Genomic DNA, 20,451 nt, shown 5'->3' on the forward strand with positions numbered 1-20,451 from the left:
GTGACCTTCCAGTAACATGACAACAACTTTATCAATTGCGCCAAGGTTACCCCTCAATTAATAATCACAATAATAGTATAAAAATTATTAAGGAATTTTGACTTGCACAAGAAGGTGATAAACAAAATAGGATATATCTTTGACACCACTCTAAAGTTGTTCTAACTACTATTATAGTTCAATGACAACAATGTTGAGTTCATCTTCTATTTGAATATTACATTATATTCCATTCAAATTCAAATATTCATACAACTACGTCCTTTCATTCCTCTATATATATAGACCAACATTTTTTTTTCTACATTGCATCAACACTTTCAAATTTAAAGTCTCATAGTAACATTTCCAAGACCAAAATGGGTTTTTCCCTTTTTTCATCATTAAAAATCCAAGTGTTCATTTTGTCATTGATTAATTTTAGTTTATTTGAGGTTGCATGGGCTAGTACAACCAGACACTACCATTTTGATGTACTACAATAAAAACACCCTTTACCATTTTCTTACAATTTCATTTGTTTTAATTTTACTTCTTGGTTTTGGTTTGCATGTAACAAAATTGAGGTTATATATTAATGCAGATAAGGTATGAAAATGTAACAAGATTGTGTCACAAAAAGAGCATGGTAACAGTGAATGGTCAATTTCCGGGGCCTCGTATCGTCGCTAGAGAAGGCGATCGTCTTATCATCAAAGTGGTTAACCATGTGCAGAACAACATCTCCATTCACTGGTAAAAACTAAGCATCTTGTAAAATGTGGTAAAAAAATTGTTGGTATTTTTTGTTTATGCCCCAAAATTTTGGAAATAAAAATATAATTAGACAATATTTTATTTTATACCTTTACAATACTCAAAACACTATTAAATAAATTAATGTTTATCAAATTTCTTATATTAAATAATGTAACAGAAAGTTATTGAATATTGTGAAAAATTGAAACTGAGTGTAATAAATATTATGATAATTTGAGAAAAAACATTGAATAAAAAAACAACAATAAGAGATAGAGAAAGTACAAGTTAAATTTCTATGACTTTATGCAGCATTGAGCATAATGTTATCTAAATGAAAAGATTTGGTATTTTTCAAATAGGCATGGCATTCGACAACTTCAATCAGGATGGGCTGATGGACCAGCGTATGTGACTCAATGCCCTATCCAAACAGGTCAAAGCTATGTTTACAATTACACAATTAAAGGCCAAAGAGGAACACTCTTTTGGCATGCTCACATATCTTGGTTAAGATCAACAATCTATGGACCTCTCATTATTCTTCCCAAGAAAAATGTTCCATACCCTTTTGCAAAACCTCACAAGGAAGTTCCTATCATATTTGGTAATGAAATTACTTAAGGGGTGAACCTTGTACTATACCTATCTTAATTTGCATAAGCTAATTAGAATTTAATTTTGGTTTTAGGTGAATGGTTCAATGCAGATCCTGAGGCAATCATTGCACAAGCTTTACAAACTGGTGGAGGACCAAATGTCTCTGATGCATATACAATCAATGGACTTCCAGGACCATTGTATAATTGTTCTGCTAAAGGTATATCAAGTACAAATCAACACCTATGTTAGGAATGAAAAATGTGGACCTACACAATTATTGACTAAAATTGAAACTATGGACCTATAAAAATAAGTTCATATAATTCCAATTACAACAATAACCAATAGAAAAATCAAGTGCACATTCACTATATATTTTAACCACCAATTTGTTCAATATGGTTTATACCATTTATACTATTTAGTTTATAGAATTATATATAGGCTTCTGATGAAATATAATCAACAATATATTATTATAAGGGATTTTTAGGATTTATTTATTTAAGTTTATCTACTCGCATACATATTTGTGAGACTACGAGCTTATGGAATCAGGTTCGGGTTGGCTTATTTAAGTTTATCTACTCAAATACATATTTGTGAGACTACGAGCTTATGGAATCAGGTTATGACATGTTCATAAACTGTTTTTTACTTATTTCTATATGCTCTCCAAGATAACCGATGGAAACAACTCATTGCTTATATAAAATCAACTTAACTTTATTTTCTCTTTTGTTATAGAAGTAGCTTATACATAATCGTTTATTAGATAAACGCTTTCACTATAAATGCATAATTAATTTGTTTACCCAAACAATGCCTAAATATAACATTTAATTCTCTACAGATACATTCAAGTTAAAGGTGAAGCCAGGAAAGAATTACCTACTCCGTTTAATCAACGCCACACTAAACGACGAATTATTCTTCAGCATAGCAAACCACACCGTCACAGTTGTTGAAGCAGATGCAGTTTATGTAAAACCTTTTGTCACAAACACAATCCTAATTGCCCCTGGCCAAACCACTAATGTTCTTCTCAAAACCAAACCTCACTATCCAAATGCAACATTCTTAATGTTAGCTAGACCATATGCTACAGGCCAAGGCACTTTTGACAATTCAACAGTTGCTGGAATCATAGAATATGAAATTCCATTTAATACTCATCATTCAAATTCTTCACTCAAAAAACTTCCACTTTTCAAACCTATTCTTCCTCAACTTAATGACACTTCATTTGCAACAAATTTCACTAACAAACTTCATAGCTTAGCAAATGCTCAATTTCCAGCTAATGTTCCTCAAAAAGTTGATAAGCACTTTTTCTTCACAGTAGGCAGGGCCGGACCCTGGGGGGTGCAAGCAGCGCTATAGCACCGAGCCTCCCCAGGGCATGGGCCTCAAAAAAAATTTTATAGCCCACTACCCCCCACACTAAAAAAAAAAAAAAAAACTCTCATAATACATAATACATTAAAATTCCAACGCGCGTTCATTCTCTCACCATCACTCATCAGCGTTTCTGTTCTTCTTCGTCCTTCATGGTTTAAACTTTAAACCAAACACGACTGCCGATCATCATCACTTCCTTCAGCGTTTCTGTTTCTCTCACCATCACTCATCATCGATCATCCTATTGAAGTTTTCCCCTTTCCAAAACACACTGACACTGTTACTCTGTTAGGTAAATAACCCCTCTTTCCTTGATTTCTTTTACTTCCTTTCATGGAATTGGTTGATTTTTGTTGAATGTTAAAATTGCTAAATACTTGAATAGAGATTGATAGAGATCAACTTAGGAGGAATCGTTGATCAAAGAATTTAGGGATTTGGAATTCTGGAAAATACACAGTCGGATTTAGATCGTGTCAGCCAATTGTGAGATTTTCCAGATCGAAAATTTTCCAGTCGGATTTTTAATTTTATAAGCTTTTGGTTATTCTCTGGTTTAACTTGTATAATTGATAATGTTGCTAATTACTAATTATGTCTTTATTTTATTTTATGGTTCAACCTCAACATTGTATGTCTAATATGGTTCAACTTCGACATTGCGGAATTGCTTGCTCAAGAACAGTCAAGAATTTCAGGTTTTATACTTTTTCAATCTTCCTCTATGCCTCCTAAATTGCCTCCTAAATTTCCACCTAAGATTAGAAAGTTTCAGTCTGGTGCTGAGAAGCGTAGGAAAAAGAAAAAAGAAGCTGAGTTAATTGAATCCCAAACAGGAGCTCTTGATAAATTTATTGTAAAAGAAACACAAATTCCTATTGGTGATAGTTCTATTCCTATTGATGATAATGCTATTCCCATTGATGATAATGTTGATGTTATTCCCATTGATGCTATTCATGTTGATAATGTTGATGTTATTCCTATTGATGACAATGTTGGTATGGATGTTGATGCTGAAAATTTGAATGATAATGAAGATAATAATCAAAATGTTGATGATGTTAATGACATTCACATTAGTGTAGATATATTTGATCCTAGAAATTGGGATTCTCTCGAGTCTAGAATGATTGAGTTGGTAGCTACAAAAGGCCCTAAAAGAGATTTAAAAATTGTGACGGGTCCTAGAGATAAATTTTCTAGACGCTTTACGGCTAATTTGTATACTAGAACTTTATCAAATGGAGAGAAGTGTGATAGAGATTAGCTTGTTTATTCAAAAGAGCTTGATAGATTATTTTGTTTTTGTTGTAAAGTTTTCAAAAGAGGGATTGGTAGAAGTCAATTAGCAAACAAGGGTTTTAGTGATTGGTGTCATGTTGGTGATAGACTTAAAGAGCATGAGACAAGCTTAGATCACATTAAGAGCATGACTACTTGGTATGAGTTGCGTCAAAGGATGAATAGTTTTCAAACTATTGATAAAACAACTCAAAGATTGATTGAGCAAGAAAGGGATCATTGGAAAGGTGTTTTAAAAAGAATTATTGCTATAGTGAAATTCCTTGCTAAACATAATTTGGCCTTCCATGGTTCTGTAGAAAAATTAGATGAAGATAACAATGGGAACTTTTTGGGCTTAATTGATATGTTAAATGAATTTGATCCATGTGTCCAAGAACATGTTAGACGTATTACAGATGATAATCTTCAGGATAAATATCTTGGGCCTAAAATCCAAAATGAGTTAATACTTTTGCTTGCTTCTAGAATTAAAAATCAAATCATTGAAAAAATAAAGCAAGCAAAGTATTTCTCAGTTGTTATACCCTAATTTTGGACCTAAAAATACTTGTTTAATTCTTCTTTTCTTGCATTATAAGTCATTTGATATGTCTCTGATCAATTGCATCTTTCTCTGCATTTTATTTCAATGTTATTTGCAAAATTCACATAAAAGGGTATTTTAGTCATTTCCTGCATTCAATTCATTTTAATCTTTGAAAATTGTTTGAGTCTTTTAAATTGGTTTGTATAAGCCCTTGTTTCAATCTCATGTCAAAATTCATTTCAAAAAATATCAGTTAAGTCATTTTTTAGCCAGTATAGCCCCTAGGGGCATTTTAGTCATTTCCTATGTTAAAATTTCTTTCAATCTTTGAAAATTTGTTTGAGTCCTTTCAAATAGTTTGAATAAGTCTTCATTTCAATTCTATGTCAAAATCCATTTTAAAATTGCATTTGAAGTCATTTTGAGTCAATTTTGCCCCTAGGGGCATTTTAGTCTTTTCATGCGTTAAAACCCTGTTTAAATTCTAAAATTGTCTCTGAGTCTTTTAATTTTACTTGTATGAGTCTGTGCTTTAATTCCTTGTTAAGAAATCGTTAAAATTGCATTTGAGTCGTTTTTAGTCGTTTTAAGCCTCCAGGGGCATTTTGGTCATTTCACATGATATCTCTGTTTCATTTTAATCTGCTTTGTTGTTTTTAATCGTCTCGCTTTACGTTTATTTTCAATTCACTTTTTCAATTCAATTTTAGTTTAATTTTCATTTTAGTTCTCGTACTTTTGGTATTTACATTTTAATCCCTTTTAAGTTTGTTAGAGTCCAAGTGCCATGTGTCCAAATACTATTGGTCCTCAAAAGTTTGTTACAAGTCAAGTGCCACATGTCTCTATCCTATTGGTCCAAGGCTAATGACTTAGTCTATAAATTGGTCAAAGGGTCAATGAATCTTTTTTCACCAATCATTTTTTCCACAAAAATCACAAAATAAAAAAAAGCAATTTCTTTCTTCTTTCTCTTCTCTCACGTAACTACCTTTTCCTCCAACTCTAACAACCATCTCCACCACCATAACAACCTCCAACCACCATCAAACTTCTTCCACCACCTCTAACAAACTTTCTCATCCTCTATCTCCACCATAACAAACTCTTCTAACCACCACAACTTCATCTTCAAACTCTTCTAACCACCACAACTTCATCTTCAACCTCCATAACCACCACTTTCCTCCACTCCAACAACCTTCAATTCTCAACCAAATTCAATACAAAACTTGTCCAAATCCATCTCTTAACGCCACAACAACTTACAAACAATCATCATCATCATCATCCATTCAAACGGTTTCCACACAACAACACAACGGAGTAGCGTGTAACAACAAACAAAAAATCCAGAATCGAAGTTGACGTGAGAAAGAACAAATCCGAACCGGATTCGCGAAGGAGGAAGAAGAAGAAAGTGCAACCGTTTTAAGGCGAGATCGGAGCTCAACGACAACAACACAAGCTATCGCGAATCAATCCGAAACAGAGGTATATCTCTCCTTTTCTTTTGTTCTTGATATTTGCTTGTTAGATCGAGAAAGATTGAAGCCTTTTCTTGAAAATCCGAATTGAGAATCGAGAAGAGGAGAAGGAGTGGAGCCTTTTGATATAAAAATTTTCGAAAAAAAAACAAAAAAAAAGCTCCGACGCGGCGGCTCTCCGGCCGACCACCGCGTCGGAGCAACTCCGGCCACCACTCTTCATCTTCTCCGGCGGACTGTATTTTAGAGAGAAGTGAGAGCAGATTTTTTAGAGAGAGGGAGAACAAGAAGGAATGAGGTCTTTTTGCAGCAAAATTGCATTTATATGCCTCCTCCATAAGCCCATTTTCGTTTTCCATGCCAGGCCCAGCACTCCTCTTTCATTTCTGTTTCATTTCTCTACAGATTTGCTCCCTGCACCCCCCCTGTTTCCTGCGTTTCTTGCTAAAAACTGCTATATACACCCCTGCATGCTTATTTTTGTACTATAAAAATCCTAAAAAAATTTCTATGTGTTCTTGATCATTTTCTTGACATTTTTGTGATGTTGTCATGTGTTAAATCTTGATTAAAAAATATGTGGTATTTTCTTGTCAATTGTTTACTATTTTTGTTAAAAATTGTGAAGTTTTTATATGTTTTTGTGTCTAAAAATTCTTTAAAAATTCTAAAAATTTTCATACACATTTCTTGATAGTTTTGTAGTATTTTTGTGATGATTTTTGCATATTAAAACTTGGAAAAAATAATGTGATGTTTTTCTCGCTATTTTGTGATGTTTCGTATTGAAAACTTGTGAAAATTGTTTGATTTCCATTCCAATGCTTGATATGTGTTTGTGATCTATGATGTGTGACTTTGTGATATTTTTTCTACTGTTTAAATGTGTATGCTACTGCATGTGAATATTTTTGTGCTTTATTACTTGTTTTACAAGCTTGTGTGTGAATAAATAATGTGGAATAAGCCTAATTTTTGTCCTAAATGCTTGACATGTTACACTCCTTTAATCCTCCTTGTGAAAACTGATGTGACACTCTTTGGGGACTTGTTAAGACATGAGGATTATAGGCCTTGTTCAAGCCTTGCATTGTTGATGAATCTTTAGGCCTATTTCGCACTATTTTTGCCATGTTTTGTGATATTTTTCTTGCTTTTGCTATAATGATGTTTCCTTGCTCTTATTTCTTGATATTATCATGTGCTACTAACTCTTTTTGTTTCATGTTTCATACATCATAAACATTCCATATCTCATCTCTTTCTCCACTTTAATTTTTTGCACTTTAAATTTTGCCAAGACTTAGCATGTAAAGACTTAGGGATCTTGTAATATTTTTTTTATGCTTTTAATTTCTTGGCAAAGAGGCCATAGAATGTATCTAGGGTGTGATGTAAAGGACAATGGACTCTAATGATGTACACCGACACAAGCACCGACACATGCACACACACCACTATATAGCTAGAATATGCATGTTTAGATGAATGTTTAGGATTGTATGTTTAGATGAATGCCTAGGACTTATACTTAGAAAAAACCCAATTTTTCCAAACAAATGTGAACAACTTCACTCAAACCTTTTCCAAATAAACCTTGGGATCCAATATCCCATTGTATTTTCTTTTCCATTTTCTTAATCAAATTTCAATGAAAATAATCAAACTTTGACTTCTTTTGCAATTCACTAATCCAACCTCACTATTTTCCAATCTCATGCCCTTGAGGCCTCTTTCTATTCTTCAAAATCCCATTTTCAAACTTAAAATCAACCAACTAAAACAAAAACATTTTTGAGAGAGAACTACGGTGGATTTGATCCCTTAAACGGGTACGTAGGCAAGGAACAAAATTCCTTCGATTCAACTAAAATAAAAATTCAAACACATTCTTCTCCCTCCAATTCTTCACTTAGAAACTTTTAGGCATAAATAACACTTTTCAAAATAGCATTTAGAAATAAAGCGCGCGCGTAGAAATTAAAGACGGTTCCTATAGGTTACTATAGTCGTTATGGGTGCCTAACACCTTCCCGTAGCGAAAACAACTCCCGGACCTCGATTCTCAAGGGTTTTGCTTACTTTTTCCCTTCCCAAGAAAAAATAAGATATCACCGGTTTAAAAGGTTCAAACGTAATCAATGTTTGACACCCGAAAACCAAGATAAAACAGCTGGCGACTTCACTGGGGAGATTCGAGAGTTACGCCTAGTCTTTATTTCCACGCTTGCGCTTGTATTTTTACTTGCTTCTTTTACTTGTTTTCCTATGTGAATAAATGTTTAATTTCTTGCAAACGTGTGGGGTGAGAATATCAAAAGTCCTGCACCCGGGCTGAGTGAACTTAGGATTTAGGAGGGATATAATCGACAATTCATTCCGGGGGTTGCCTCGTGTTTTGGATTATGCGATCAATCCCACATAGCTGAGGCATTTTGGGGGTGATGTTGTCGGCGCGTGTTTGTCGCGTTTAGGCACTTTACTTCTAATTGTTCTATGACGCTATGAACCGTAGATAACCAAACCCATCCATGGCCATTTTCTAGGACGTAGTGCGGAGGCTAAACCGAGTGTCGTCTCGAGTTTTAGTCGTCACGCGATACTACACTCAAGTTAGACCTTCCGCGGATAATCATGGAGCGAGTGTTTGTCTCGTGACACCGTGATATACGTCGGAGAGGTTGCAACTTGGGAACCTTTTTAGAACCCGGTTACTATTATCCTAAAGCCCTAGTTTCACCGGACACCGTGTCCACCCATGACTCCTCGACTTTGAACTTCAAACCCACCATGTTTTCTCCGAACTCGAACATAATCATGCATTCATGCATACATGCATACATGCATAAACTTTTTGTCATGCATTGTTATCGAAGGGCTTAGACAAGTTGAATTTGTAAACATTGTAGGCATGAAGATGACTAAGTCCTACAAGTTCAAGGAAGTGGATTTGGCTAGTTTGAGAGATTTGGCACTCAAGATTGAGGATCCGACTGGTTTTCGACGCCGTTACGGGGCTTTACTTCCTATTCTCCATACTAATGTGGATGAGAAGCTTGTGCACACTCTAGTGCAATTCTATGATCCGGGGTATCGGTGCTTCACTTTTCCAGACTTTCAGTTGGTGCCTACTCTTGAGGCTTATTCTTCCTTGACAGGTCTATCCATTGCTAAGGGGATACCTTTCTCAGGACCAGGAGATCCTCTTCCTCCATTGGTTATTGCTAAAGATCTCTATCTCAAGACCACCGATGTCTCCAAGAATCTTGTTACTAAGGCACATATCCGAGGGTTCACTTCAGAGTATCTTCTTGGGAAAGCCAACCTCAATACCACTTGTCAGGACACTCTTGAGGCTATTCTTGCACTTCTCATCTATGGGCTTATTCTCTTTCCGAATCTTGATGGCTTTGTGGACATGAATGCTATTATGATCTTCCACTCCAAGAATCCGGTTCCTACTTTGCTAGCTGACACATACCATGCCATTCACGATCGTTCCAGCAAGGGTCGTGGATACATTCTTTGTTGTGTACCTCTCCTCTATAGGTGGTTTATTTCGCACCTTCCGCAGTCTTTCCACGACAATCCGAGGAATTGGTCTATTTCACAGAGGATCATGGCTCTCACTCCTAATGAAGTGGTTTGGCTCACTCCCGCTTCTAGGGTTAAGGAAATCATCTTTGGTGGTGGAAAGTTTCTTAATGTACCTCTTCTTGGTACCCGGGGTGGAATCAACTATAACCCGGAGCTTGCTTTGCGACAATTTGGTTTCCCGATGAAAGACAAACCCATCAATCTTGCTACAGCTCCTTACTTCTTTCATTACTCCAATGCTCCTACCGGCATCAGAGAAGATTTCATGCAAGCTTGGACCAAGCTCCGGAAGAAAGAGGTAAAGCATATGGGTGTGAGGTCCGGTATCGCTCATGAGGCCTATACACAGTGGGTGATAAGCCGAGCTGAGGAGGCTGGTACGCCTTACCCCTCTATGAGATATGTGTCTGCAACTGTTACTACCATGCCTTTGCCTCTACTCCCACCTACCCAGGAGATGTATCAGGAGCATCTAGCTATGGAGAGTCGGGAGAAACATCAGTGGAGGGCTAGATACTATGAGGCTGAGAACTTGATCATGACTTTGGATGGAAAGGGTGAGCAGCAGACTCATGAGGTCTTAACACTGAGGAAAGAGTTAGCTAAGGCTAAGAGAGAGATTGAGGAGAAAGATATACTGCTTATGAGGGACTCCAAGAGAGCTAGGGGGGCCCGTGACTTCTATGCACGATACTGCGACTATGAGTCTGAGTCTGAGGACGACGCTTCCACTTCCTATGCTTGAGGATTTCCATTTCCTGTTGTTATTTCCATTTGTTTATGTTGAAATTGTCTTGTAAAACTATATGTTGATTGTTTGTTTCCCGTTTATGTCAATTGTTGTTTAGTAATGTTTACAAGTTCATAATTTGTCTAAAACCCTTCGATAACACAAAAAGAGTCTTTTTTGCATATGCATTAACACATTTCATGCATCATATGCATTCATTGGCTACAAAAGACTTCTCTCGTGCTCATTGCCTCCTGGTTTTGTCCGCCGCAGTCTGAAAAGTGGCTCGTGTTCGCAAAGTCTACCAACCAGAAAGAATTCATCAAACAAGATTTCACAAGAGAAGGATGATGGCTAACTTTGAAGAAGAAAATGCTCAGCTCCGTGCCGAATTGGCTGCTATGAAAGAAGACTTGGCTAAGGCTCATGACGCTATGTCCGCTATGATGGCTTCACAAGAACAGCCGGCCACTTCTGTTCCAGTTACTGCTGAGGTGATTCCCTCTATCCCACTATCTACTGTGGCTACCGATGCTCGGTTTGTTATGCCCAACGGCCGTCCTTATGGACTCCCGCCTTTCTATTCTCCTAATACTGCTGCTGGTATCTCTGGTTTTGCTGGTCAGGGACAGATTCCTGTGTCCACTGCTATGCCTCAAGTAACCACTGTTGTTACCGACCCTATTGTGCACACTATGCAACAGGTGATTGATGTTGATACTCCGCGTGGACAAGATCCCGCAATGGAAGCTATGAAGAGACAGTTAAGGGAGTTAGCTGGAGAACTCCGTGAGGTCAAGGCTAGCCGAGGAAACAATGGTGCTCCTGCTAAAGCACGTGATCTATGCTTGGTATCCCGATTTGAGGTTCCTAAGAAATTCAAAGAGCCAGAATTTGACAAGTACAATGGGACTTCTTGCCCACACAACCATGTCATCCGGTATGTCCGAAAGATGGCTAACTATGCCGACAATGACGCACTGATGATCCACTGCTTTCAGAGTAGCTTGACAGATGATGCAGCAGATTGGTACACTAGTCTGAGCAAAGATAACATTCATACCTTTGAGGAACTCGCTGCTGCTTTCGAAGGTCAATATAAATTCAATACCCGTCTGAGGCCAAACAGGGACTCTCTTAAAGCCCTATCACAGAAATCAGATGAAACCTTCCGAGAATATGCTCAGAGGTGGAGAGGGGCAGCTGCCCGTGTTTCTCCACGTCTTGATGAAGAAGAGTTGACACAGACATTCCTGAAGACTCTGAAGAAGGAATATAAAGAGAGAATGATAGTCTCTGCCCCAAACAACTTCTCTGATATGGTTACCATGGGAACTCGACTAGAGGAGGCTGTCCGAGATGGTATTATTGTCCTTGAGAAGGGTGAATCTTCAACCAGTGCACCAAAGAAGTACGGTAATGGTCACCACAAGAGAAAAGAATCTGATGTAGGGATGGTGTCTGGTAACCCATCTGCAGCCATGCAAGTACCCCTGCCCTATCAATACATGCAATACTCCCAACATCCTTTCTTCCCACCATTCTACCAACAATATCCTCTGCCACCGGGTCAACCACCAATGCCTGTCAATGCCATTCCTCAGCAAACACAACAACAGCCTCCTGCTCAACAGCAACGACAGCAACAACAGGGTCCCCGACCCAAGCCTTCTTTTCCACCAATACCAATGCGGTATGGTGAGCTGCTCCCAACTCTATTGGCTAAGGGACACTGCGTCACCAGACCAGGCAAGCCTCCGCCTAATCCATTACCTCCCAGGTTCCGTCAAGACCTAACATGTGAATTCCATCAGGGTGCTCAAGGCCATGATATTGAAGGTTGCTTTGCTCTGAAATATATTGTGAAAGATCTGATAGAAAAGGGACGGCTGACTTTCGAGAACAGTGTTCCTCATGTCCTCGACAACCCGCTTCCAAACCATGCTGCTGTCAATATGATTGAAGCCTTTGAAAGGGTTCCTGTCCCTCAAGAGGATCCCATGTTGAACGTCCGCAATGTCGTTACTCCCTTGGTGCCATTACATGTCAAACTTTGCCAGGCGTCTCTGTTCAAACATGATCATGCTTCTTGTTCAGAATGTCTGCAGAATCCTATGGGCTGTTGTGTTGTGCAAAATAATATCCAGAGTCTGATGGACGACAAGTACTTGATCGTCAGTGATGTATGTGTGATTGTGCCAGTGTTCCATGATTCTTCTGTTGAAAGTGCAAAGAATGTTGAGCCTTTGGTGATCAGGTTACCTGGTCCGGTATCTTATACCTCTACCAAAGCAATTCCCTACAAATACAACGCAACTATGGTTGAAAACGGAGTGGAGGTGCCTCTGGTATCCCCAGCTACAGTTGATAATGTTGCTAGTGAAGTTACAGCTCTCAGAAGTGGAAAAGTCCGTCCACCCTTGTTTCAAAGACAGGTGATCACACCCATTGCTACGGTAATTCCACCAGTCGCCCCTCCTGTTGACAAGAACACCGGCCCAGCAGGCCAATCTATTGAAGAGTCCAATCTGGACGAAATCCTGAGGCTTATCAAGAAAAGTGACTATAAGATTGTTGACCAGCTGCTACAAACCCCATCGAAGATATCCATCTTGTCTCTGCTCATGAGCTCAGAAGCTCACAGGAAGGTGTTAATGAAAATACTTGAGCAAGCTTATGTTGACCACGAAGTCTCTGTGGATCAGTTTGATGGGATAGTGAGCAATATTACTGCATGCAACAACTTGGGGTTTGGTGATGATGAGCTCCCCGAAGCAGGGAAACGCCACAACTTGGCTCTACATATCTCGGTGCACTGTGGGTCTGATATGATATCCAACGTATTAGTAGACACTGGATCATCTCTGAATGTAATGCCTGAATCCACACTAAGGCAATTGAGCCATCATGGAATTTCTCTGAGGGGTAGCAGCTATCTGGTTAAAGCTTTTGATGGATCCCGCAAGGATGTTCTCGGGGAAGTGGACTTGCCAATCACCGTTGGTCCCGAGACATTTCAGATTACCTTCCAAGTCATGGATATCAATGCCTCTTACAGCTGTCTCCTCGGAAGACCATGGGTTCATGACGCTGGAGCGGTAACTTCCACTTTGCATCAGAAGCTCAAGTTCATGAGAAACGGTAAGGTTGTCACCGTATATGGTGAGGAGGCATTTCTGGTTAGCCAAATATCATCGTTCTCTTGTGTTGAAGCAGGGTCCGCAGAAGGAACGTCGTTTCAAGGCTTGACTGTCGAGGGCGCAGAGCCCCGGAGGGCTGGTGCTAGCATGGCCTCACTGAAAGATGCCCAGAAGGCTGTTCAAGCAGGGCAAGCTGCTGGCTGGGGCAAGGTAATTCAGATCTTGGAAAACAAGCGTAAAGAAGGCCTTGGATTCTCCCCGACATCTGCTGTTTCAAAGGGAACATTTTACAGTGCTGGGTTCATCAACGCTATTGTTGAAGATGCTGCTGAAAGTGGTCACGTGCCTACATTTGTTATACCAGGAGGCACTGTGAGAAATTGGGAAGCCATTGATGTTCCTTTAGTCATGCATGCTTCCATGTAATGTGTTTTGTTGCTCATGTCTTTTGTTTTCAAAATAACAATCCTTTCACTCTGCCCAAGGCGAAAGTGATATCTTTGTAAGGGCGTGTTTGTTTCGGCATTGCCGTTAATCAATAAAAAGTTGTCGTCTTTCTCACGACTCTTTGTTTTTTACTTTTTTTAGTGCCTTTTTCTTGGAAATAATGGTAATGCCAGAAAAAACCAAAACGTCTGTATTTTTCTTATTAATTTCAAAAATCTGCATAAAAAAACATTTTTCTAAAATCATCCCAATCATATTATGCAGATTGAACCATAATAAACCCGTTGAACACAGTGACCCTATGGTTCCTCCAAATTTTGAATTCCCTGTATATGAAGCTGAAGATGAGGATGATGATGAAGAGATACCGTATGAGATCACTCGACTGCTTGAGCAAGAAAGAAGAGCCATTCAGCCTCACCAGGAAGAGATTGAGCTTATCAACCTGGGTACTGAAGAGAACAAGCGAGAGATCAAGATTGGTGCTGCACTTGAGCCAGAGGTGAAAAAGAAGATCATTCAGCTTCTCCATGATTATCCAGATGTCTTTGCATGGTCCTATGAAGATATGCCGGGTCTAGATCCCAAGATTGTGGAACATCGGATACCGACAAGGCCTGAATGTCCTCCTGTCAAACAAAAATTGAGAAGGTCTCGTCCAGACATGGCTCTTAAGATCAAGGCTGAAGTACAGAAGCAAATTGATGCGGGTTTCCTCATGACAGCCGAGTATCCTGAGTGGATTGCCAACATCGTACCAGTACCAAAGAAAGATGGGAAAGTTCGAATGTGTGTTGATTACAGAGATTTGAATAAGGCTAGTCCAAAAGATAACTTCCCATTGCCTCATATTGATGTGCTCGTTGACAGTACCGCTCAATCCAAAGTGTTCTCTTTCATGGATGGTTTCTCTGGTTATAATCAGATACGAATGTCTCCTGAAGATAGAGAAAAGACGTCCTTCATCACTCCGTGGGGAACGTTCTGTTATAAAGTGATGCCGTTTGGCTTGATAAATGCCGGTGCTACCTATCAAAGAGGTATGACAACTCTGTTTCATGATATGATTCACAAAGAGATTGAAGTGTATGTTGATGATATGATTGTGAAGTCCAGTGATGAAGAGCAGCATATTGTGTATTTGAAAAAGATGTTTGAAAGACTGAGAAAGTACAAGTTGCGGCTGAATCCTAACAAGTGCACATTTGGTGTAAGATCTGGAAAGTTGCTAGGCTTCATTGTCAGCCAGAGAGGCATTGAAGTTGATCCTGACAAAGTCCGAGCCATCAGAGAGATGCCGGCCCCTCAAACTGAGAAGCAAGTCAGAGGTTTCCTCGGACGTCTGAATTATATTTCAAGATTCATAGCTCACATGACTGCTACTTGTGGTCCCATTTTCAAATTGCTCAGAAAGAATCAGCCTGTTGTATGGAATGATGAATGTCAGGAAGCTTTTGATAGCATCAAAGAATACCTGTTAGAGCCACCTATCCTTGTCCCACCAGTGGAAGGAAGGCCCTTGATTATGTATCTGTCAGTGTTAGATGATTCAGTGGGTTGTGTCCTCGGTCAACAAGATGAGACTGGTAAGAAAGAGCATGCTATCTACTATCTGAGCAAGAAGTTCACCGACTGTGAGACCCGGTATACGATGCTTGAAAAGACATGCTGTGCTTTAGCTTGGGCTGCCAAACGCCTGCGTCATTATATGGTGAATCATACAACTTGGTTGATATCCCGAATGGATCCAATCAAGTACATCTTTGAAAAGCCTGCTGTTACTGGAAAGATAGCACGTTGGCAGATGCTGTTGTCTGAATATGATATTGTGTACAAGGCTCAGAAAGCAATCAAAGGAAGTGTCCTTGCTGAACATCTTGCTTGTCAACCTCTTGATGATTACCAGCCAATTAAGTTTGATTTCTCTGATGAAGAGATTATGTATCTGAAGGCAAAAGACTGTGAAGAGCCACTGATCAATGAAGGGCCGGATCCCAATAGCAAGTGGGGCTTGGTGTTTGATGGTGCTGTTAATGCTTATGGTAAAGGAATTGGAGCCATCATTGTAACTCCGCAGGGGCACCACATTCCTTTCACCGCTCGAATAACTTTTGAATGCACAAACAACATAGCTGAATATGAAGCATGCATCTTGGGCATTGAAGAAGCCCTTGATCTGAGAATCAAACACCTTGACATCTATGGAGATTCTGCACTTGTTATCAATCAGATAAAGGGTGAATGGGAGACCCATCATGAGAAGCTGATCCCATACCGTGACTATGCAAGACGTCTGTTGACATACTTTACAAAGGTGGAGCTGCACCACATCCCTCGGGATGAAAATCAGATGGCTGATGCTCTTGCTACTTTGTCTTCCATGTTTCGTGTCAATCACTGGAACGATGTTCCTGTAATCAAAGTACAGCGTCTTGATAGACCAGCTCATGTGTTTACTATTGAAAATATGCCAGATCAAGCTGACAAAGATGTAAATGACAAAAAGCCTTGGTACTACAACATCAAGCAATTCTTGCAGAATCATGAATATCCATCCGGTGCGTCCAACAGGGATAAAAAGACTTTGAGGCGATGGGCTAGCAAATTCCTTCTGGACGGAGAAATCCTATACAAGAGGAATTATGACATGGTCTTGTTGAGATGTGTTGACAAACAAGAAGCTGAGAAATTGATGCATGATGTACATGACGGTACCTTTGGGACCCATGCTTCGGGTCACACCATGTCAAGAAAACTGTTAAGAGCCGGCTATTACTGGATAACCATGGAGCGTGATTGCCACAAACATGCTAAAAGATGCCACAAGTGTCAAATTTACGCTGACAAGATTCACGTGCCTCCACACGCTCTCAATGTTATATCTTCCCCATGGCCTTTCTATATGTGGGGCATTGACATGATCGGAAGAATTGAGCCAAAAGCTTCCAATGGACATCGTTTCATTCTAGTGGCGATTGACTATTTCACCAAGTGGATTGAAGCTGCTTCCTATGCAAATGTGACCAAGCAAGTGGTTGTCAAGTTTATCAAGAATAACATCATCTGTCGATATGGTGTTCCCAACAAGATCATCACTGACAATGGTTCCAATCTGAACAATAGTATGATGCAAGCTTTATGCGAAGAATTCAAAATTGAACATCACAACTCTTCTCCTTATAGACCTCAGATGAATGGTGCAGTTGAGGCCGCTAACAAGAACATCAAGAAGATTGTTCAGAAGATGGTCACTACTTACAAAGACTGGCATGAAATGCTACCTTTTGCCTTGCATGGTTACCGTACTACAGTGCGCAGCTCAACCGGGGCAACCCCTTTCTCTCTGGTATATGGTATGGAAGCAGTTCTCCCTCTGGAAATGGAGATTCCATCTCTTCGAGTGATCATGGAAGCCAAATTAACCGAGGCTGAATGGTGTCAAAGTCGGTATGATCAATTGAATCTGATTGAAGAGAAACGTATGAATGCTTTGGCTCATGGACAGTTGTATCAAGTGCGAATGAAGAATGCTTTTGACAAGAAAGTCCGACCTCGAGAATTCAAGGAAGGCGAACTTGTATTGAAAAGAAGGATAAACCAGCAACCCGACCCAAGGGGCAAGTGGACACCTAACTATGAAGGTCCTTATGTTGTCAAGAAGGCTTTCTCTGGTGGTGCTTTGATTCTTACACACATGGATGGTGTTGAACTCCCAAATCCTGTTAATGCCGATATAGTCAAGAAATACTTTGTCTAGAAAGAAAAGAACAGCGTGGTAGGTCGAAAACCCGAAAGGGCGGCCTAGGCAAAAATGCGCTTCCCGGTGGATCGAAAACCCGAAAGGGCGATCCAGGCAAAAGTTAGGGACAAAAAAATGAATATGAAAGAGCTCGCTGAGATTGTACGCAACTCAGGCAAGAATGAGCGCCTCGATGAGCCGAAAACCCGAAAGGGCGGTTCATGCAAAAATGAGGTTGATAAAAGACAAGTAACTATATCTGGCAAATCACCATCACCCCTTGGGGCATCTGCAACTGTCAATGATCGTCTTCATCAGAGGCTTCTGTACTTGTGAATTCAAAATTTCTATGAAATGTAGCAGGTCATCGTGTTCAATGTATCACCAACCAATAAAATTACCATTTTCCAAGCTTTGTAAATCCGTGAAGTCATGCCTTTGGCTGACTTTCACTCTTCTACATCAATTTTAGCCTGTGCTTTTGTTTGAAACTCTACTTTTCTTTCTACTTTCAATGATATATACAAAATACCTTCTTTCTATTTGATAATGTCAATATCTGAAACAAACATCTTTTGAAAATTGAAAAATCTTTTTCTGTCTATTTTGAAAGCAAACCTGAGCAACAGGGTACATTTCAATGAAACATGCATGAATGAATGAATGTCAATGTCTATTTCAATACATGTTACAAGCAGGTTACTCCCCGGGATGATCTGTGGTCAATGGCAAGAATGAAAAAACAGAATAAAAGTGAAAAAATGGAAAAATAAAAATGAAAAGCTCGCTAAGTTGAAAACCCGAAAGGGCGGCTTAGGCAAAAATGAGCACCCCGCTGATTGACAACCTATGAAGGCAATTCAGGCAAAAATGGGGCAATGAAAAGAATCTCTACTCCCCGGTGAATCGAAAACCCGAAAGGGCGGTTCAGGCAAAAATGGGGTTTGAAAATGAAAAATGAAAAGAATATTGAAAAGCATTGACCACAGATGCGAACATCCAATGTTTACCCAGCACTGACACGCCTAGCAACGGCGAACTGTGTCCAAGAACCTTCCAAGGGTCCTTCCCTTTACAAGTCTTATTGCCCTCAGCCATGGTTTTGATACGTCTCCCAACGACGGTATCTCCAAAGAGGTTTTTTTCCCTGTGAATGTGTTGCAGCACGAGCCACTACGTGCCCAATCTTCCAATGTCTTGTCTGCCTTTGTGAAATTTCTCTGTCAAACTGCCAATCAATCATGCATTTCAAGCATTCATACATGCATAATCATGCATTTTATGTGCTCATACATCCAATAATCTTGCTACACCATACATACATGTTGCATATCCAACTTTCAACTGCCAAATTCAATGCAAGTTTCAACTCTCCAACCTCAATTCCAATCATGTCAACTGTCAAATTCGAAGCAATTTCCAATCTCCAATGTCAATCCTAACCTCAATTTCAATGTCAAACTGTCAAATTCAACTCAAATTTCAATTGTCAAACTCGATGCAATCTCAACTTCCCAATCTCAATTCCAAACCATTTCAATTGTCAAATTCGAAGCAATCTCAACTCCAATGACAATGTCAATGTTGACATTCAATGACAATGTCAATGTCAATCTCCAATTCCAATGTTGACATCCAATGACAATGTCAATGTCAATTTCCAATTTCAATTCCAACTCCAATGCCAATTTCCAATTCCAATGTCAATTCCAATGTCAAATTCCAATTTCAATCCAATTCCAATGTCAATTTCCAATATTCAATCCCAATTTCAATGTCAATGTCAATATCCAATGTCAATGTCAATTCCCAATCCAATTTCAATCCAATTCCAACGTCAATTGCAACTCTCCAATCCAATGTCTATGTCTATGTCTGTGCCTCCGTTTAATCTCAACTTTCAATGTCAACTTTCAATTCAAATCAATGTCAATTTACTCTCAATCTACTCTTGGGCCAACAAAAATGGTCATGTCTATTTCCAAATCAAGTCAATAACAATTTACCCTCAATTGGTATCTTGTTAAGCCAGACTTTCAATTGGTATCTTGTTACTGGTCAAGCACCAGGTTCGATCCAAAAAAGAACCACTTGTACCTGCTCATATACCTATGCTTCCGGTCAAACGGCAAGTTCGATAGAACAGTTTGTACCCAACTTATGCTTTGTTACCAGTCAGACGGCAAGTTCAATCTGAAGAACAGTTTGTACCCAGCTTATGCTTTGTTATCGGTCAAACGACAAGTTCGATCTAAGAGAACAGTCTGCACTCTCCCACATGATGTGGTGATAATCCAACAAGCAAGTTCGATCCAAAGAAACAGCTTGTATCAACCCTTTTGTCTATATCTCCAGCCAAACAGCCAGTTCAATCCAAAAGAACAGTTTGTGTCTGCCTACCTGTTTGTATCTTCAACCAAGTGTCAAGTTCGATCCAAAGAACCGCTTGTATCTGCCTATATGTCTATGTTTCCGGTCAAGCGCCAAGTTCAATCCCAAGAACAGCTTGCACCTATCTCTTGTTTTGTATTCCTTGGTCAAGTGACTAGTTCGACCCAAAGAACAACTTGCACCTTATTTTCTACTCCCTGGTTTGTCTACCCTGTCAATGTCCACCTGAATCCCCAGTGACATCACAGGTTCCATAGACTCCAGTCGTTCGTCTTGCATTCATAATCAAATATTGCATAGCGTTCATAACTTTGAAAATCTGAAAACGTATTTTTATGTCCAAA

General features: G+C 39.3%; 1 protein-coding gene across 1 annotated transcript in view; it reads left to right on the forward strand.

Annotated features, from left to right (window-relative positions):
- Positions 1-310: 310 nt before the first annotated feature.
- LOC146907399 (laccase-17-like) overlaps positions 311-20,451 on the forward strand; it is a 39,078-nt gene continuing 18,937 nt past the window's right edge. The window contains exons 1-5 of the mRNA XM_085723533.1: positions 311-473; positions 584-735; positions 1,101-1,345; positions 1,430-1,558; positions 2,195-2,686. Of these exons, the coding sequence (XP_085579659.1) occupies positions 360-473; positions 584-735; positions 1,101-1,345; positions 1,430-1,558; positions 2,195-2,686 (1,132 nt within the window). The 5' untranslated portion in view covers positions 311-359. The remainder of the gene's footprint in view (positions 474-583; positions 736-1,100; positions 1,346-1,429; positions 1,559-2,194; positions 2,687-20,451) is intronic.

This window comes from Medicago sativa, chromosome 7, assembly GCF_051527215.1.
Source record: "Medicago sativa cultivar Bolivia chromosome 7, Bolivia_mono, whole genome shotgun sequence".
In the NCBI taxonomy this organism is placed as follows: domain Eukaryota; kingdom Viridiplantae; phylum Streptophyta; class Magnoliopsida; order Fabales; family Fabaceae; genus Medicago; species Medicago sativa.